The 21,542-nt window shown below is 44.9% G+C and overlaps 1 protein-coding gene across 1 annotated transcript; it reads left to right on the top strand.

Annotated features, from left to right (window-relative positions):
- Positions 1 to 1,309: 1,309 nt before the first annotated feature.
- Positions 1,310 to 18,325, top strand: LOC135818340 (uncharacterized). Its single transcript, XM_065331700.1, has 9 exons — positions 1,310 to 1,398; positions 1,724 to 1,799; positions 2,925 to 3,012; positions 5,052 to 5,402; positions 6,556 to 6,666; positions 8,536 to 8,841; positions 11,577 to 11,861; positions 16,539 to 16,868; positions 17,863 to 18,325. Exons 2-9 carry the CDS (start codon positions 1,791 to 1,793, stop codon positions 17,877 to 17,879), a joined length of 1,497 nt encoding a protein of 498 aa, XP_065187772.1. The 5' UTR covers positions 1,310 to 1,398; positions 1,724 to 1,790; the 3' UTR covers positions 17,880 to 18,325.
- Positions 18,326 to 21,542: the final 3,217 nt, after the last annotated feature.

Consider the following 21,542-nt stretch of genomic DNA (forward strand, 5'->3'; position numbering starts at 1 on the left):
ACCTTCCAGCGTGTCCCATGCAAATTGCTGGGAGCTCGATATCGAGACAGGAGTCGTCGACAGCGCCGCGGAGAGCGCAGCTGAGGCAATCTCCTCAGCGGTTGTTGCCTTCCTCGGGGTCTGCAAACCCTGCACTACCGTACTCACAACACTGCCGCTGGCCCGAGGCCCAGCCGCCGTTACCGTATCGCCCGTACCCGTACACTGCGAAGATGGTTGGCTCGCCGCGGGTGGTTGGTTCTTGCACCTTCCATTTTGAGCAGGGCCGCAGTTTTGGCAGTTCCTTCCACTCTTGACACAAGCACAGCCAACACAGGAGCCTTTGCCGTTGCACCGACAACATTGGTGGCCACCCTGCATGGCGCGCTTGGCGATATGACGCGCACCGCACTGAAACCAATCGAAGATCCGCTCAAAAGCCCGGAGCAGCAAAAAACTCAACTCATCTCAAATTCGAAAAAAAAAGCTCCCACCAAGGCTGTGTTTACATGAAGCGTTTCAACCCGGGTTGAGTTCGACCCGGGTCAGATTTCAACCCGCCATGTGCACAAAGTGAATGGCGCGTTTACATGACGCATTGCGCTTGACCCGGGTTGAAATTTCGCCCCGGGTTGATTTCAACCCTCCCCCCAAGGGGAGGGTTGAAATCAACCCGGGTCAAGAAAATCGTACAAACGTACTTCTGTGCGTATCTCGCGCCAGGTTTGAACGGCACTGCAGATGCACATTTCGCGCGAACAGATTCACGTGACCATACAGAACTGTAGAAGTGGACTTTTGGCGGCATATCAGTATTTGACCCGGGTCAACTGTCTTCATGTAAACGCTCACCTCTTTTGTCTATCGTACAGACTTTCAACCCGGGCTGAACTCGACCCGGGTTGAAATTTCTCATGTAAACACAGCCCAAGAGTCCATAACCCCCCCGGTTATGGACTCTTGGTACGGTGACATACTGTCCATACCGCTCTGGTAGTGGCAGAATTGCGCCTGAGAGAGTTCACAATACAACTTTCTGCGACGCGACATGCGACTTGCGACACATGCGACGAGCTGCGACAGCGACTGGCACCTATGACATCAGGGGATGGCCCACGCCTGGTAAAAAATAAATAGCGACACACGGTTCACAATATTCTTCATGTTTGCGACATCCTCATGCACAAGAAGTACTATGCACGTGCACCCAGGGTCGAAACTGTACTCCATCTGTGTATGTCGCAAAAGTTGAACTTTCTTCAACTTCTGCGACAGGTGCATTGCGACAGCTTGCGACAGCAGAAAGTTGTATTGTGAATCGGCCTTAATGCAAATAGCTCAGGCACTTCAGCATTGCATTCATTTCCTGTGCAAGAAGAGGACGAGGAAGAAGAAGAAGAAGAGCTCTCGAAAGAAGTTGTAAGCATTTACTAGTTTGTATGTTTTGACTCCCACTAGAAACAATGTACTAGTAGACAAGTGGAACAGCCTAGCCCTGTTTTTATTGCTCATTATGTATGAAACGTGAAGTAGCAGCAAACAAGCCTTGATCGTCCTTGTTGTTCTGTAGCATATCGGTATGCATGCAGTTTTCCTCACTGTGTATTTCTATTGCATGATATGCATCTGGAGATCCCCTCGCAGCTCGACAGGCCATCGCCTCTGCTGATCTGGGAGATCCTTTAAATAGAGATTATAAAGCGAGAAGACTGAGAGTTTGTGTTGCTGTTACAACCTGCTGTAGCAACATCTGTCAAGGAGGAAAACGTCCGTGAATCAGAATCTAAGAGCGGAAAAGCTAGCCACCAGAAATGGCCAAGGTATGTACTCAACCTATCAGTATGTGTATCAGTATTTCAGGATTATAGTGGTCGAGAGGCGGGGAGAGAGGCGGCGAGGCCATGCATTTATCAGATCTTCCCATACGAATCTTGTACCATTGTAGTGCGCTTTATCAGTGCTGTAAAACGGCTCCAGTGGGAACGACGTGAAAATTTAGAATTTCCAACCTCGCTTCCATTTGCCAGAGTGAAAAAAACCTGTACGGGAGATTTAGGAAGGCAACAACTTTAATACAGCAATAAAGAGAACTAGCTCTGCCGTCATCATCATGCTTCAACGAAGTCAAAGGGAAATTATTTGTCGTTAGGCAGGCCCTGGCCAATCCAGGATATCATGACGGGGTTCGTGTAGTGGTTGGTGGTGAAGTGGAAAGTAGAGTACAGTCGAGCCTGACAATTATGGACACCCAAGGGACTGAGGCCAACTGTCCTCAATTTACAGGTGCCCCCCCCCCCCCCCAGGCCTCAATTCTCCTTTGCACCCATCACCATACAACACAATCAGTCAAGTATGTACAGTAAACCTTATCTAAGACGACCACTCAAGGGACCTTCAAAATGTCGTCTCTGTTGCCAGGTGGTCTCCTTATCCAGGGTCATTTGACTGGAAATATCATCCCTTGATCCTGGTTTCAGTGGTCTTCTTGGACAGGTGGTCGCCTTATTTGAGTGTTCGCCTTGACAGGTTTTACTGTACGTCATTTTGTTCCTTGCAATGAATACAACCATCCTGTACACTTCTCCGGTGTGCTTTATGTACGTCATTAGCATGAGTTCCATCCACACTGCCACATTATGCCCACTGCACATAGTGTTCAGTCATGTACAGACTATGTAGTCATTTAAGATTTTATGACGCATGGCACAGAGTGCATGAACCCAAGTAGCGCATTTTCAAAAGACTAACTTTCTGTAGGTTGACTTTGTTTGTTTTACTACCATGGTCACGTTGTGCGGAGTCTCTGTTATGACAAGTAGTACTGCGCATTATGTGTGACATGTACATGACTGCTTTGTGCTTGTCTCTTGCTTGGCTTGTGAAGGTTTACCAATACATGTGTTTGGCTGTGGCATTGTATTGCATGACGTGTGCCCTCTGTCCAGGCATTGTTGAGTATTTTGCTCATTGCGAGCGCATGGGTGCTCTTTACTGACGCTGCGTGGCGTCACGCTTGGTCTTCTCCAAAGCCAGGTGAGTGAGTTGTAGTGCAGCGTATTGGAGGGGGGACACTCCAGGTGTCTAGACCCTCTGGCAAAGACTACTGCTTCTTTGTGTTCTGTTTGCGCTGGTACTTCCAGCCTCTGTCTGGTCATTTGAGAGTAGCCTACGTTGCTGTTGTACCCAGGTGCAATGGAGATACGCTGTACCAAAGTTGATTTTGTCAAGATTGCAAGCCACACTGTTGTGTAAGATGCTCCTCAATTCATCATACCTATCACAAGTTGATTGAGTATTTAAGTTTTTGCCTTGATTTGTATGCAGGTTTTTATTCCCAACAAAAGATTCTTTAAACTGAGACACTGCGCCAGTCGTTCTCATGTGTTTCTTCTCTTTTTTATTATATTCTTTGTAAAATGAAAATTGTGGGCACAAGTTATGCGATCGAGTCCAGCAACTAACACGTCTGACTGTTCAAATTCTGGTTTAGTTGGTGGAATCTATCGCATAACTTGTGCCCACAATTTCCAAGTTACAAATTTTTCCTTGGCTCACCATCTGAGTTTTTGAAATATTCTTTGAATCAACGTACCTGTACCAAGGCAGGTATACATCTACAATGCTTCAGTCAGAGTCAATTTCATTTCTATGCCACAGAATATACTAGTCGTAGAAGTCCAGTGCTACCATTATGCAGGTGATGAGCCCAGGATTCTTCTTATGATAAGTGACATTGGAAGTAATAGAATGTATATTTATCCATCTGCCTTTGCCTTTTATTTGTTTGGTCCAATGTTCGACTCTCTTTCACCATTACAGATGTATTTTACTTTTAACGGGAATTTCCCTTTGGATGTTGAGCTGTCAATCGAAGCTACGAATCCAGTGGTCTATGCATGCACTCGCTCGTGTCCTGTATACTGTCCTCTTGCGGTTAGAGCCCTCTCTTGAATAACGTAGTGCATTATCTCATAGTGCCCCTGTCTCCGAGAGCCAGTGAAAAAATAAAGCCCTCTCTTGAATAGTGCCTCACCCCCGGGGCTTGTGACCAAGCACATGTGCAACGGTTTGATTTTCTTTTGCCACTAGTCTTGCCCATGCCATTGCTCTGGGGGCATCATGATCAAAATCTCCGTTACAGAGTCGTGAGAGTTTAGAGTAAACTTTAGGCTCTGTTTTCTTTGCCTTCATTGTTTTTATGAGTTTAGAGTAAACTTTAGGCTCTGTTTTCTTTGCCTTCATTGTTTTTATGCTTGATGACGTAAATGTACCATCATTTGAAAAAAATAGTGCCTTCTCTTGAATGTAAAAAAGACGGTTACATATAGATGCAGGTTTTTGAAGAGTAGCGACATCCGAGTATCAAATTGCACACCTCGGTGTCTTGAATAGTGCTCTCTCTTGTATAGTGCCACATCTGGGGCACTATTGAATTTAAACAGTAGAGTCGCCCGCCCAAGAACGTTGTTGCCAAGGGGTTAGCCTGGGACGTTCTTATTTTGTCAGCAATCTGGCTGCATTCTTATAGTACGTACTTAGAAACAATCCGTGCTGGATCACATGTATCCCATAAGCTGCCAGAAAACCAACACCGCCGTTCTTAGCTTTATCTTTAGGCTGTGGCGTTCTTAGAATATCAGGCTGTACGTTCTTGGGCTCCACGTTCTTCAGCGCGCGACTCTACTGTACTTTTGAAGTAAAGGTTGAAAGGACGACAAGGATGCATGTTGTGGATAACAATACAAATCAATCGGCCGCTATTATGTGGCAGCACAGTCCGTATAAGCAGTACTAGTTGCACGCCTTGACAGTATGGGCTTGCATGTTGTACTGATGTTCTTCTTGTTTTAAACAGTACTCATAAGAGGCAGGGAATTGAAACAGAAAAGTATAAACTAGTCCTGCATTCATCTCACCCTTCCTGCTTGTTTTGTCGTGCTATGATGAATGATTTTGACTGCGATGCTTATACTCTTCAAAGCTCTTAACAAAAGCTGTTGTCCCCAAACAAACAAAAAATAGTCATTGGCCCTCACAACCTTTCCTCTTCTGTGTGTGATTCTTCCTGCCAGGATATTATAGGCATGAATCTTTATTATCAATCGTTAGCACCTATCGTCGTTGTCCAGTGGGCATCTACCTCGCAGTTCCACAGATGCTTTTTTCAGAAGGAGCAAATACCAAGAAAAACCTTTCTGAAGCAATGAAAATTTGCGGGGCGCAAAATTTGACTTTACCACCAAAGAGTGCTGCTCACTGCTTGTGGGACTTTGCCTACCACAGCGGTATTGGAAATTATATTGGCTATGACGCTGTATGGACAGATGGGTGGTTAACCGAGACAACTAATGACTTCAAACTGAAGTCCAGGGATGGATCTGACGCCAATGGTGATGATCAAGTCGGAAATGTAATCTGCTATGGTGAGTAATTGCTGCTACTGCTATTGTTGTTGTTGTTGTTGTTGTTGTTGTTGTTGTTGTTGTTGTTGCTGCCACTGTTGTTGTTGTTGTTGTTGTTGTTGTTGTTGTTCTTGTTTGAATTCTTTATTCTCACGATGGCACCATCGCCAATAAGAGATAAATTTATGAGAAGGTGAGATTGTGGGTTAAACAGTTGGAAAGTGATTTACATCACTTTGAACTTTACAAGTATGGGAGAGGGTGAGCGCTGCAGGAGCAGATTGTTGTTGTTGTCGTTTGAATTCTTTATACTTGGTGTTGTTGTTGTTGTGGTTGTGGTTGTGGTTGTTGTTGTTGTTGTTGTGGTTGTTGTTGGTGCGGGGGGGGGTGCTGGAGGTGCTCGTGCGGCCGGTGCTAAATGTTCTGCTGGTGACAGAGCTGCAATATCAGCGGTGGTAGCGGCAGCTGAAGTGGTTGCTGTAATGTTGGTGATGGTGGTGGTGGTGTTGGTGTTGGTGTTGGTGTTGTTGCTGTTTTTGTTGCTGTTTATGTTGCTGTTGCTGCTGTTGCTGTTTATGTTGCTGTTGCTGCTGTTGCTGTTGTTTTTGCTGCTGCTGCTTGTTGTTGTTTGAATTTGAATTCTTTTGTTGTTGATGCTGTTGTTGTTTGAAATCTTTTGTTCTCACGATGGCCTATGGCCAATAAGAGAAAAATAATTACCGGCACGGGGATCGGATACAGAGAGATCAAAGTTTAGCTGCTTGCTGAAGCAGTAGCGATGGCAATAGGGAGTTTATCACATAGGCTGGGCACAATGGAGCTATAGATGTGCTGAGCAATGTGAGCAAGTACATACGGATGTTGTTGTTGTTGTTGTTGTTGTTGTTGCTGTTGTTGCTGTTGTTGTTGTGGTTGTTGTGGTTGCTGGTGCGGGGGGGGGGGGGGGGTGCTGGAGGTGCTCGTGCGGCCGGTGCTTGCAATATCAGCGGTGGTAGCGGCAGCTGAAGTGGTTGTTGTAATGTTGTCCTGGCCATTGTCGTTGCTGTTGTCGCTCTGCTTTTACCTATTGCCGTCACATCCTTTCCATTTGCCTATTGCATCTTTTCTTTCTTTCTTCCTTCATTAACTTTTCTTCCTGTTTCTTCTATCTCCTGTTTCTCCCTCATGTTTTCAGCTGAGCCGTGCAAGCTATGCTCACAACACAGCCAATGTGTTGACAGTCAATGCAGTTGCAGCTGTGGCTATTCTGGAGTGACCTGCGACAAAAAGGAAAAAGAAGGATTAGGTGAGCATTTTGTGCATCAATGACAGTACTCTGTGGGTGTAGCGTAGTGGAGGCTGATGTGACGTGGCCATACCTGGTTTGCGCTACAGTATTGGTGCTGAGTTGTGTGTTTGTGTGTATGGTGTAAGGTGTAAGGTAATGTGCGCGCTTGGAACAGGCTTAGCTCGGGTATGGTTGGCCTGGTAGGGGGGCTTCATACTTGGGCACAAAAGCAAAGCGGTCTTACAAGGCGTTGGACGGGGATTTCGGTCTGGGCATATCATGTGTCTTCCGATCTGCAAAGATCTCGTGGCAAGTTTATCCACGTGGATAATCCAAAGACACCGTGTAGAACCTCTTGATCTTTCAGAATAAAAATAAACCATATTTCCAAGTAAGCTGCACTTTAAACGCCCACAAAAAACACAAATGGCCATGCAGCTTATTTATTTATTTATTTATTTCTGCACCTCGTGGCATGTCAAGACAGCCAATTGAATTGAGGAGAGGGTGAGACCAACCAGCTTAGACTATGATGGTGAAATTATCGGTGATAACATAGGCTACATGTCTGTGTTTCGTGAAGACATAGGTGAAAAGAAAAGGTATGCTATAGCCAATACAGACTGCATCTACATCCTGTCATTTGGAAAAACACACCTCAAAATAATACCATACTTGCCGGAGTATAAGCCGCGCCTAGGTTTTTCGTCACGAAACGTAGACATCTAATTTTTTTCTAACTGTTGCACCGAAGAATAAGACGAGAGTTAACATATTTTGGATTGGTTTTGACGCCTGGCTTCTCTTCACATAATATGGTGTTGGTCCCACGTGTCTTCGACAAAGCGTTCTCTAGATATTTCCGTTTGAAAAACTGAGTTTCGGGGGCTGCGCCATGACGTCATGCGGCTGCGCCACACCCTCCGCAATGTCATAGCGTTCAGCTAGGTCAAAAGGAGTGCGTGAAAGCAATAGTGTCAATGCTATTTCAAATGATTTGGCGACCGATAGTAGGTGGTGCAAGCGACCTCAAAGACATACCGGTAACTCCATGTGAGAGTGAGGATGCAGCCATGGCTGATCTTCATGACTTCGGTCTGGGGCCGAGAACCTCGATATTAAGCTGAAGAAATGGCCGAGCGGGCCGGTCAAGAGTGAGCGCTGCTGCTTTTCCGACTGACGAAGAAGCAGCAGCTATTGCAGAGGAGACAGATATACCGTATAGTCCGTTGCAAACGCCCACCCCAGCGGGTCCATACTATTTTCGTCTTTTTCAGGTCAATATAGTCATAGAAAACTGGCATGAAGGTCGAATGCGTACGAGAACGACTTTAATGCCTACAAACTGGCTATGTCTTACCATGAGGCTCTGCGAACGCGATTGTCATTATCTTGCTGCAAAGAAAAAGAGAGAGGGAGAGAGAGGGAGAGAGAGGGAGAGAGAGAGAGAGAGTCACTTTAATCAGCTGTGTGGTGGATACCAGGCTAAGAGGGAGAGAGAGGGAGAGAGAGAGGGAGAGAGAGAGGGAGAGAGAGAGGGAGAGAGAGAGAGAGAGAGTCACTTTAATCAGCTGTGTGGTGGATACCAGGCTGAGAGGGAGAGAGAGGGAGAGAGAGGGAGAGAGAGGGAGAGAGAGAGGGAGAGAGAGGGAGTCACTTTAATCAGCTGTGTGGTGGATACCAGGCTAAAATTAGTGGCGATCAATCCATCAGCCTTGCAAGCTGTTGAGTAATGTTATTCCAGCACAAGTTGCTATGTCTAACATAGCTGTTCACTATCATCGTTTCCGTGATGGGCAGGTCTGAGGTCTGAAGGTGTGTGTGTGTGTGTGTGTGTGTGTGTGTGTGTGTGTGTGTGTGTGTGTTTATTGCTTTTCTTCCCATTAGATTTTTACTCAAACAATAGGCATTTCGATGGGATTCCATATTGTCCAATTGGTGGATATATGGTCCTACCGCGGTCCACCTGTAATGTTCGCACAAAGCTGGTGTCATTACAGGAAGCCAGGACCGCCTGTCATGCCATGGGAGCAACAATTGCACCATTCAGGGCGAGAAATTGTGCCACTGCATTTGGTTATCAGTACCTGCCGGAAACTGCTGGTTACAATTTGAAATACCTATGGCGCAAGGCTGGCTATACAACCTACTTAGGAAAAGATCAGCAGAAAGTAGGGCAGGTAGCATGCTACGGTAAGGGATTTTTTCTGGTTTTAAAATGCAGTGTGAACTCGCTTGATGAAACAATACTCAAATATGTTGTAGTACGTTATTTTGTGCACGTCATGTGTACATTGTGTGTACGTGGTGTTGCATGCGCATGTTGCTGTGGTGTGAAAAGCAGTCTTCGTCTTGAGTTCATCATGTCCAGTTGTGTTTCCGTAGTCGTCTTGCAATAAACAGTCTTTCTAAATGTAGTTATCGTCGTCCATTGTATAAGTGTGGAGATGACACGGGGCTAGGAGCAGGTGAAGAAAAGGCAGTTACAACATTGGTGGCAGCGATGGTGGAAATTTGTCGTATACGTAAACTTCTGGATTCGTCCTGCGTGGCCTTCGCTCCCAGTTTCCAATGTCATCTCGAGTCTTCCTCATAGTTTCGTCCGTCGTCATCGTCCTTTATCAATCATCTCTCCCGTCTCTCGTCGGTCGTCGTCATTGAGTGGTCCCGGACACGACGTAAAACTGTGCCCAGCATAACACCAGAAAAACCTGAAGGTGAAGACGTGAGCAGCCGCGGCTCCTTGAGATGGCGGACCACGTGACAGACGGCGTGATGACTTGAGATCGTCAGGCGAAATAGTACGTCATAGTACATTAATTTTGAGACCGGCGGGAAGAAGATGACGACGTTCACTAATTTAGTATCTGTGCACACGAATGTGCTGTGTGTGTGACTATGTGTGTCAGCTATGACATCAAACCCTTTGGTTCCATGCCTACCATGTAGGTCAGAACCATCCTGCAAAGTTTGAATGATGTAGGTTGAACGATCGCGCCTCGAACCATACTTTTTGAAATTCTCTTCATAGTACATCTTCCACCATTGAAATTTCGAATTTCTTGCTGAGAGGGGTGGCTTGCAACCTCGATATGACTTGTTCCAGGCATGCTTTGGAGCCAAGCCCTGTTGAAGTAGTCGCGGGGATTTGCCCTGCAACTGCTACAACAAAAAATGATTAGATCTGAGAAAGGGTGAGACCGCGAATCTCGGTTGAATATTGAGTATTTCAAGCCTTTTTAGACGACGATGGAGATCTTTTCGGAGATGGATGTCGCGGCAAAGGACATGGTTTCCGACTTCTGGCATCTTGTGAAGCCAGAGATCTTTTGTCCAGTCAGGCCGGCAGCCTAGCCGTCGTTAAGCTTGTGCTTGGATCTCGTTCTGCTCGATGTGGTAGGTCATGTGGTCGAAGGTTCGATGGACTTCTCGTGTGCTCTGGATGGCAGTCGTGAGTCAGTCAAGTGTCAAGTAAAGTCGGCGGAATAGCGCGAGCTCCAGTGTGGGGAGCAAACCCTTTCTTACAAATCATCGCCGAAGTCGCAACCACTACTTAATAATAATAATAATAATAAATAGTGAGCACAAAGTTTACCTACCCTGCCACAATACACCTGTATTTTGTATTTCTCTAGAACAGAGGAGAGGATGAATAGCGTACGAGTAATAGGCTTTCCTCAAATCTGCCGGCCGAAAAATTCGCCAGAAACGAGACGTATCCAGGGAAAAAATTGCTAAGCTTTTCGCCGATTTTGGAGGATTCCTTTGAGAATCACCGAAAATCTACAAAATATTGTTGCAATGTGCGTTTAGGAAGGAATGATGTTGCTGCAACCATGACCGTTCGAGATCTCTACTTCAGTAATTGTAGTGCTAGTGCGTTGAGGTCGTGTGACTCGTGTCCTTTCACCTCCTCTCAGACAAACATTAGCCATTAGGCCATGGTAAAAAATAAAGTTGATTCTCAGGTCATGAGCCTGTGAAAATCGCTGCGAGCGAGCGATTTTTATTGTATTTCCCACATTTTTTTTTATTTCCAAAGACAGGGTCACACATATGTACATGGTGACATGTTATATTCAGGCCAGGGAGTAGAAAAATGCCGGCATTTTTACTACTCCCTGATTCATGCCTTTCGCATTGACCGTTTTCATGCACGCATATGCATGCATAGAATTTAAAAAAATCGATGCACGCGTACTAGAGAATCAAAGATAATTTTTACCATGGCCTTAGGAAGATCATGACTAGTGAAATGCCCAAATCCTCCGGCCGAAAAATTCGCTGATTTTGGAGGGTGCCTTTGAGATTTGACGAAAATCTACCAAATCTTCCATTATCTCACCAATTTTGAAGCCAATATGTAGGGAGGGCCCGAATATGCTTGCGCATATTTTCGCATATTTTGGTCCTTTTTGACTCGAGGTCGCATAAAGTAGCAAATCTAGCATATTGTACCAAATGTGGCATATTTTGCTACAAGGTGCAAAGAATTCGCATAATTATCACTGATATCAGCTCTGGTGATCAAGCATATTTCGAGCATATTTTTTGCTTTTGTGTGATTTCGAAGCATTATTTTGAAGCAAGTGGCCAATATGCAAAAAGCATAATATGCGAAATTTTTGAGCATATTTGGGCCCTCCCTACCAATTCTCTTAGCCGATTTTTCAATATTATTCCAATTTTGCAGCCAATTTTTGAACCATCAGCTGATTTTGCAGCCGGGTGAAGAGCCAAATAGGCGAAACAACGGGCCAATTTGGGGAAAGCCTAAGGAGTAACGTTTCTCGAGATACAAAACGAGGACATCAAATTGATTCCCGGAACGAGAAAATCGGGACGGCGCCAATTCACCGATTTCCTCAAACCCAACTTACAGACATGATTTTTTTCTTTTTATGCTGCTTCTTTGCTTCTGCACACAGCACAACTAGCTGCTATAATCGACATTTCAGGTATTGATTATCATATTGTCGTACACCCAAAACCAGTAGCTACTTTATATGAGGCTTCCAAAACATGCCGCTTTGGAGCTCACCTCTATTCCAGTGTCCACAACAACACGGGTGTCAGCAGTTTCCTGCTGAATGTGTCTCGCATTGTGGATATCGAACCTACATACTGGTTTAACAGCACCAAGCATTCAATGATTGATCTAGGACCAAACTCCTCCGTTGCAACCAAGGCACCACACCTTGCGGCATGTTTCTGTGAGTGCCACTATTCTAGCCATTTAACCTTTGATGATGACTATGTCTAATAATTATTATGATGTGTGGCATACTAGGCTAGTAACCGTTACTGTGGTGGTTGCTTTGTGCAGCAAGTTACAGCTAAAAATCAGCAGAAAATCAGCTGTACTCCAGGTGCGGGGCTCTTTGAAGCGTGCTTGTTCACCAAGCAAAACTTAGCCTGTGTCAGGTTTCTTGACTGGAAAATATAGTGGGGGGGGGGGAGGGGGGGGCAGGAAACAAACAGTGTTAATCCCATGTTGAACTATTGCATTGTCACACAAAATGCAAAGTACGAGCCCCTTGAGCGCAAGTAATGATCTATTTGTGGCAGCATTTCGTTGCTGTCATCATGATAGCCTTCGAATGGCCAATGAAATGATAATTGAACTTGCCAGTGGTCACTGGACATTTACTTGTTCTGTCAGAGGAAAGCTTCACGAAGATCGTGCTGTGTACGTGATGTGATAAGGTGCGCATGCGCGCCTAGGCTCGTGGCTGGTTTTGCATGCTTGCTGTGCTGGACTAGGTCCGAGAATGTAGGCTCTCTTCAAGTTCCTGGTCTTTCTGTTCCTTGATTATTACAATAACTGTACGAACCTGAGTAATGCTGTGTGTGGGCCCTTAGGGCCAGACATAACAATTTATCTTCATGAAGTTAGTAGCCTCAGGGAGATAGTAGAGAGGTTCCGCATAACGTAATAGGGAGGTTTAGTTCCCACGTAACGGAAACGCGTACGTGGGTGATCCACGTAAAGTGGATGAAGGGCACCCACGTTGCAATGTTGTGTTTAGTCACACGGAACAAACAAAAGCATAAAGCGAAAGGCCCAAACCTGGTCAAAGACGAAGCTACCCGGGCCTAAGAAGCTCATCAAATATTTTGATTTCGTGCTTCGGAAACTTCTTCAGCTGAGCACCCTCACAGCTTGCACAATGCGCTCCATTCTAATTTTCACCCACGTTCTGGCGGAACGTGGGTGAGCCTCCATACACGGCATGTCGTGAATCAGAAAACGTCTGTACGTGGGTCACTGAGTATCACGTGGTACACCCACGTAAAGTACCCACGGATTACGTGGGACTAAACCTCCCTAATTACGTTAGTAAAAACCGTAGTCGATCTACGGAAAGTCTTACGTAAACTGCATGCCGATCTGGGTTCCGCCATACGGAGTTTTCAAATCACGTAGCTGCCCTTGGCAACTCCGAACGTGGCAGTGTACGACCAGATCGACCTAGGGAGAGAGTCATAAATTTGTACCCCAATCCACTTACGGACCAGCTACGTCATCAGAGCCCTATCTACGTACTCTACGTAGACAACTTTCCGTAAGTGGAGTGCAAACTCGCGAATTCACGGGTTTTTCCCGCCCACTAACGTAAAGTTGCTCAACTTTACGTAGTGCGGAACCTCTCTAGTATCTTCATGAAGTTAGTACCCTCGGGGAGATACAGGAGCAGGAATAGGGCCTTTGTAAATAGCTGCTTTTCTCTGCCAGTATGGTAATGATATTGTTGGCTCTTTTACCTTTAGTTTTTTTTCCTTTCTTCTTTTGTGTTCCAATGGATTCACTAGTATTTGAATTGATTTTAAAGTTCACTGAATTCATTATGAGAGTTTGTTGAATGATTTGTGCAATTTATTTTGCCTGTACAAGAGGACCCTCAGGGAGTTACGTGTAGTACCTTCACACAGATATGTTAGTACTGTTGAGTACGAATGTTAGTACTGTTGAGTACGAATGTTAGTACTGTTGAGTACGAATTTGAGTACTGATGAGTACGAATAAGCATCTTGCCTTCCAAGACACAACCAACAACGGGAACAGGTAGTTGGCAAGACATTTATTATAGGAGACGAAGACAAGGACGAACCGGAAACGACTACATTGTGGAAGAGAGCGAGACAGATCGAGTGAGGGCGGCAAGATAAAGGGCCTGGGTAGCTATGGCAAATATGGGTGCGCAAGTAGCTACCCAGGCCAACAGAACAAAAGATGACAAAAGGAGACAAAAGGTGAGTACGACATAGTATGGGGTTCATGCAGGCCAGCTTGGAAAAGGTTGTAGAACGTACGGGAGGAGGTACCTAACAGTACCTTCACGGAGATAAGTGTAATGTCTTCCCAGAGATAGTAGCTGCACAGGATTGGCAATGCAATCATTGAATGGAGTAAGGAACTGACTCAATGACAACTCTACCTGCATGAACAATGACGAATCCATGCAGCAGTTTTATTGACAATAGGGGCGTAGGAACTGGTTATGAAATATGAAACTATAACTACCTCACAGTGATGTGGGTAAATAGATCCGTCGCAGCGAGGCCCAGGGTAGCCTTCTCTAGCTAATGTTGACCGTCGCAGCGAGGCCCAGGGTAGCCTTCTCTAGCTAATGTTGACCGTCGCGTGAGTCCCAGGGTAGCCTTCTCTAGCTAATGTTGACCGTCGCAGTGAGGCCCAGGGTAGCCTTCTCTAGCTAATGTTGACCGTCGCAGTGAGGCCCAGGGTAGCCTTCTCTAGCTAATGTTGACCGTCGCAGTGAGGCCCAGGGTAGCCTTCTCTAGCTAATGTCGACCGTCGCAGTGAGGCCCAGTGTAGCCTTCTCTAGCTAATGTTGACCGTCGCAGTGAGGCCCAGGGTAGCCACAATGTACTCATGCACACACACTCACAAGCAGGGTTGAGGGTTGTCATGACTTGTTTTCGAATAAAGATTTGAAAAGAATATGCTCAATGCAGGTCTATAGTCAATTTCGCTAATATTGACTGCGGATATAACGACAATTCATGAGTAACGACAGAATTTCCATGCCCAGAACAAAGTCCCGCCTACCTGTATGCATATAATAAGACTTCGTATAAGGACACTTCGCAAATAAGGACACTTTTCTGATACCCCACCGAGTGTCGTTATACGCAAAGTTGACTGTATACTGGCGTGGACATGAAAATGCGGACGAATTCCCGGGGCCGGCGCCGTCAGTGCGTACAGAACGTTGCATGCAATGCGCATGTTGATCGCAGTGCACATGTGCTAACCCTGGCTGCATGGCCAGCGCCCTGGGGCCGCTTGACCACCAACCGGGTTTCCATGTCCACGACAGTAGTATGTGATGGTAGACTGGTTCCAAGAAAGCAAATGACAATAGCTGCGCAATGTCATCACATTGGAACGTCAGCGATTCACACTGCCTACCATGGGTAGGTGCAGAAAATAGTTGCTCGCCAAGGGCTAGCCTGCTGCTGTTCACTGCAGACGGACGACACGAACCGCCACTGAGGCCAACAGCCAGCCCCCAAGGGCTAAGCTGTCACTTTGAAGAAAAAACCCGGCCAAGAGTTCAAAATTCGGCTGCAAATTCCGGGGGGGGGGGGGGAGGGGGTTTCTGCGGCATTTTCTGCAGTAAAATCAAAAATCTGTGGCACTTTCTGCAAATTGTTCACCTTCCTTGTAGAGGATATGACAACTAGTTGCTTTAAGGAGTACTTTTCACACTATCCTTTGCAGCCACAAACCGTGAATGAGAGTGAAGAATCTTGGAGAGACCTGCACTCACCTACACTGGCAAGAGCAATGTGCTCAAACAGATCGCAAAGTAGTTTTTCTGCTGCTTTCTGAGTAGGAATTTTACTGATCTACCTTAACATTCAGATTCCGCAGGCAAAAGTGTGGATTCCGTGATTTCCGTGGATGATGGGAACTTCTGTGAAATTTGCAGCGGCCGCAGAATTGCATTTTTCCAAGGGGACAGGCTTTGTAATCCTGCCCACCACGGGCGCACGAATGGCAACCTGCCAGCTGAGGGCGCATGAACGGCCGCTGAGGCCAACGACTTATCCATCAAGGGTTAAAGCATACAGCCCTACCGAGGGCGCATGAAAACCACACAGCCAAACAGAAGTTGCCTTTATTATACCTATTGATCACACTGAACTCAAAATCTCAATTTCTCATCTCGGCCGATTGTCGCGCTTTGCATCCAAACTCTTCATATGGATATGAGTAAGTGTTCGCCACTGAAACTAGATACTAAATGCAGTCAGAACTGACAGAGTATTGAGAGAAAGAGGGGTGTGTGTGCAAAAACAAACGAGTACAAGGCAGTCGTACAGTAACAAAGAATGCCGACTGTTACTGGATGGTGATGATACCAGTACTTGACTAAGCAGTCTAACTACAATTTGAAGCAGCAAAGTAGCACAACCAAGTTAGGTCCAGTTGCCTTTTCCGTTTTTTACAATGTGTAACTTCTGTTGCAGTTTGCTGTTGATCGTCTTGGTCTGACAATTGTAATATTGCATGGTTGGTTGTTGTGGATGTTGTGGGTTGCGTTGTTGGTGTTGGTGTTTTAGCTGGTCCTACATCAGTAAGGCAGTTTGGTAATTGTAGTTTTAGTGCTTTTGTGGGTGTTTTGAGTGGCCTGATGCGGGTATGCTTCACTGCCGCAGACCCGAGCTCGCGTGATAGCAGTGTTGATTGTGTGTATGTGTGTGTATATGCGTGTGTGTGTGTATGCGTGCGTGCATGTGTGTATGTGTGTGTGTGTGTGTGTGTGAGTGTGAGTGTGCGTGTGTGTGTGTGTGTATGTGTGTGTGTAAACCCATGTGTGTGCATATGTGTGCATGTGTGTTCATTTGCTTCATCACTACAGTACCTTTAACACATATCTGTAATTTCTACAAAGCCACCCTTCAGACCGACCGGAACGGTATTGTTTTAACTGCGAGCTGGACAGAAGCAAACAAGATGTGCAGAGATCAGGGTAGCTTTTTGCTTTTAAAAGATAATGAAATGAAAGATGACCATTGCGTGGCATCGACCCTTTACAGATTCGCAGCATATGCTCACTATGGTTCGTATGGAATGTGGACTAACACGGAGGGTTTTGTCGGACAGTATAACAACGTGGATAATAAAATGCATATCGGCCACGAATTTAATACGCTTCACTACCGTCCGCATCGCTCGGTTGTATGCTTTGGTGAGTATTATCATTTCACCTTGTACATGTATACAGCATGATTGAATCATTTTAGACGGTCAGACGTAATTACGTTAGCATAAAGCGTAATCGATGTATGGATTGTTTTACGTTACACTGCCTGCGAAGCCATGTTCCGCCATACATAGTTTTGAATCACGCACATGTAGTTGCCCTTGGCAACTCCCAACTTGACTGTGTATGACCTAGGGAGAGAGTCATAGGGAGAGAGTCATAAATGTACAACCCAATCGACTCACGAAGCGCCTCGTTAGAAGAGCGCCATGTACATGTACATACTCTGCACTCCACTTGTGGCTGCTGGATGACACCGCAAGCCGTTTCGGACTTTTTACCGTAGATGTTGACGTGTACGGGAGTCAGAGAACTAGGCCATTATCACACAACGTTCTCTGACTCCCGTATACGTGTATAGTATCACCCGATGATCGTTACCACGTATAGTTCGTAACGGCTCGTCAGGTGTGCAGTTAGAACTCGGGATTGTGCGCCAAGAAAATATGTTAAATTTAGAACGTGGAAAATGGCTTTCCTTCCATCCCCTCTTTGGAATTACCACCAATATCCATGAACCTTCCAAGTTGGAGTTCAAAATCCGGTTTAGTTTGTGAACAGAGAAAGGTAGCTTTCAATTAAAAGAGATCAATAATTCATGGGACAGATTTTATATCAATTTTTCACGTCACTGAGCCTGGGCCACAAATTTCTTTGGCCTACTTATCAAGCTTTAGTGGCTGATTCGGGTTAATTACCCGAAAAACCTTTGGATTGAGCAGGAAGTGTTGCTTTCAGGCACGTTTGCGGAGTGGACAGTTGGAAGTGCTTGTGGTGTGCTTGGCACTCAGCAGTCACTCCAATGTCAGTCTGACAGCATGTTTGTTTGTTTATTTATTTTGTTTGTTTGCTTGTTGTTGTTGCTTGTTTGTTTGTTTATTTATTTTGTTTGTTTGTTTGTTTGTTTCTGTTGTGTTAGAGTCTGTCCAGAATTGAAGATTCTGCGAAAGATGCTCTGCTGAATTTGTGAGGCCGCGGGTCTGTCCAGAGATTGAAGATTCTGTTTCTGAAATTCATATTGTGCATCCATCTAGTGTTTGTACGGTTCTGACTGCGTTACTGCTGACATAATTATCTTCCAGAATACCTCAATACAACTAAGTGAACACAATCTGGATCAAAGATCAGACTTCAATATCTGCAAACCATTGCCATTTTTGTATTTCTATATTATTACTTAGGGACTCCCCGGAGGCTTCTCCGCGGCCTATCGAGGGGGTTTCAAAATGCATGAACCAAGTGCCAAGGTTTAATCTTGCTTGTTTTTTGAAGACAGTGAGGTTTTCCTCGAGGCTGGAGTATTTTGGAATGTGTATCTACTTTGATGTATGCAATATTCACTGGTTTGGTGTATGCCTACATATGTTTGGCATTCTCTTAAAGTTGCTTTGCTGGTGCTTATTATGGGACGCTGAAGGGAGTGCATGTATGCATGTACTGCCTTCCACCAAGGCTGACATCCCAAGATTCACTTTCTAAATTTCAGCAGCAATATCGCTTGCACGTGAAAAGTTTTAAATTTGACTGAAGTGGTATATCCCTGGACATTTAAATTAATTGTTTTATTTTTAACAACCCAGCCCTGTGTTTATTGCTAATTTATGTAGCATATACTGTAACACGTGTAGTTTTCCTCACTGTTTATTTCTATTGCATGATTTGCATCAGGAGATCCCCTCGACAGGCCATCGCCTCTGGGAGATCCTTTAATAAAGATTATTATTTACTTTATTTTATTGTATTTAGAAAAGCGATCCTGTCAGCTTTTCTATTATTGTGTTCACATGGCGCTACCTAACGACACCGCTATTCAGACACGTTGTCTACGTAGCTACGTAAGTTTCTACGTAAGATGCTCGGTACCTGGTCCTGGACCAGGGAGCTACTCCATGGCTCCTACATGTACCATCGCGCGGCCGGCTGGCCGCTTGCCTGTGCATTGCAGACTTTTTGTTGTTGCCTTTTCGGATGTGCATGCACGTGCGCACGAGGAACTTCCTTCTTTGGAACTGCTTCTTACATGAGCTGTTTCGGATATTTCGTCTCCTGGCCTGGCTTATTTCGTTTCGGCGCTGCTGAGACCTCCTTTCGCGGAATATTACTCAATGACAGGTGAGTTGACCAGTTCCCTTTGATTCATTTGCTTGTGTTGACTTTTTCATTTACGAAAAGTGTGCTGATTTTGGGCGGAATGCAATAAATAATGGAAAAGCTGACAGGATCTCCTTTCTAAATTTAGCTTTTCCGCTGCCGAGGCCTCCTTTTACGGAATACTCAATGACAGGTGATCTCTGAGTTGACCAGTTTCCTTCGATTCATTTGCTTATGCTCACCCTTTCATTTACGGAAACGTGTGCTGATTTTATTCGGATTTAGATCCATTTTATCTCTTTGCACTTGTTAATTGCCTACAGTGTGCGAAGAACGCGAGTTCACCTTCTTGACGGTAAGGCTTATGTTAGATGTGTTGTCGAAAGACTCATATTCATTGCACATTAGTACGTTACAAGTAAGGCACTGGTCAGTGGCATACTATCGTTGGCAGTTCCCAATCTGGAGGGAAAGGTTCAAGGACTCATTGACCGAGTTTGCCAAATAAATTCGCATATCAGGGAAAATCTCCATTGTGGAGAGGATCAGTAACTTGTTTGCTTCATACGAAACAAGCCAATGGGTGCAGTCTCGTCTCATGAAAATCTCCTACTTGTATGTTTGGATTTGTTTACTCGAGTCTGGGCTGTTTGATTTGTGAGTACCGCCGAGATTGCACTGCCCCAAATCAAGTTTCGTGCCGCCAAAGCAAGAATTACGATCTGCAATCTGTTTGTAGTACCTGTAAGAATGTGGAGTACATGTATCGTACTTTCTCTGTTGCTGTTTCAGTTGCCGTCATGTTGCTAAAGAAAGGTTCAGTAGAGAGGTTCTGCAAAACGAAAATTCGAACGAAGTTTCGCGACAGTCCTTGCGAAAGTGTGTGCGAATTTTTGCACGAACTTTGCGTTCTGCACATTTTCGTAGTTTGCGCGGGCCAAGTGCACGTACGCCATGACCCGATCTCACGAAATTTCCTACGACAGTTCATTTCGCGTTCCCTGCAAGTTTCGCGTCCAAAGGTGCGAAGTTTCGCACTTCATGATGTAGAGCGAAAGTTTGTACGCATTTTCGTTTTGCAGAATCTCTCTAGTGACTCAATTGTTTCATACGAGACGAGTCAATGAGTCGGTGTGGCTTAGAATCTTTTGCTGTAGAAGAAATCTATTCGTATGTCTATTGGAGATATAATTGTATTCTCTGGTTATAAAATAGGTTAAGCTCACAGAATAAATACCATCGGTCCCTTGGTGTTCGTCCTAAAGAGGTTCGACTGGATATCATTCATACTCACCAAAAGATGTGTAAGATTATTATTGTGGAGTGCCTTGTTTATCTCTCAGTACCTCCAACCATAGCCTTGCCCCTTTTCTCCTCAGGATCAGTGTAGTTGTTGGAACGAGGTTTTGGACTCAGCAATGTATTCGTTTACATTTTAATACATGTTTATTGTTCCTCCTTTGCTGTGTTGTTTTAGAAAATCGTGGACTAACAGTTTGAAGTCATTGAACTACTTCCAAAAGTTGTATCGGCATCAACAGGATTACCATTTCAGTGCAATATGATGCAGGATGACCTTATCACGATAACCCATGATTATAAACCATTATGAACACAGAATCAACAAAAACATCTACGACACGCACCTGGCTACATTTCTCAAATAAATCTGATCGAGGGTGGGGAAATCTGGAATATCTGAAAGGCAAGACAATTTTATGACAGTCATGAAATTCTGCAACAGCAAATTGCAACATGCACAGAATGACCTCCGTATAAAAAAAGTATCACCACCACCAGACCACGACTCACATGTTTCCCCGCCAAAGAACATGCATTATGCTACTGCCATTTTCTGCAAGAAAAGGCTTGCACATCATGCGTATAATGCGGTATTGATGTGAAGGCCATCATTTCCATATTGATATAAGGCATTCCATTAATTGGTGACAGAAAAAAAGAAAGAAATTATAGCAATAAAAACTGCTTTATGGCAGTTTTCTAAAAAAGTTATTGTGTTCTAGTCCATGGACCCCGTCTAAAAAGTAAGAAATTACCGAAATGTGATAGCCGAAAATTAAAATTTCACACAAAACCTCACAATAATCACACACAGAATGAAAAGCTACATGTACCGTAGAAGACCTTTTCTCCTCGTGATCCTCTTTCCTATGCATGCATGTTGCCAATTGTTGGTGCAGTACAAGTTTAGTGTTGAAAGCAGCATTTCAAGTGTTGTGATTATTATGAGGTTTTGTGTGAAATTTTAATTTTCGGCTATCACATTTCGGTAATTTCTTACTTTTTAGACGGGGTCCATGGACTAGAACACAATAACTTTTTTAGAAAACTGCCATAAAGCAGTTTTTATTGCTATAATGCATTGGGGGTGCGTGCATGCATGCGTTTGTGGCGACATGTACGTGTGTACTAGTGTGGGGGTGGATGCACGCGTGCGTGCGTGTTTGTTTGTGTGAAATCTCCCAGCATGTGCTAATGACGAGCTTT

This window comes from Sycon ciliatum, chromosome 5, assembly GCF_964019385.1.
Source record: "Sycon ciliatum chromosome 5, ocSycCili1.1, whole genome shotgun sequence".
Classification (NCBI taxonomy): Eukaryota; Metazoa; Porifera; class Calcarea; order Leucosolenida; family Sycettidae; genus Sycon; species Sycon ciliatum.

Coding starts and splice junctions, on each gene's coding strand:
- LOC135818340 (XM_065331700.1), top strand. Junction 5,403..6,555: donor CGGAAATGTAATCTGCTATG/GTGAGTAATTGC, acceptor TCATGTTTTCAG/CTGAGCCGTGCAAGCTATGC. Junction 11,862..16,538: donor ACACCTTGCGGCATGTTTCT/GTGAGTGCCACT, acceptor TCATCACTACAG/TACCTTTAACACATATCTGT.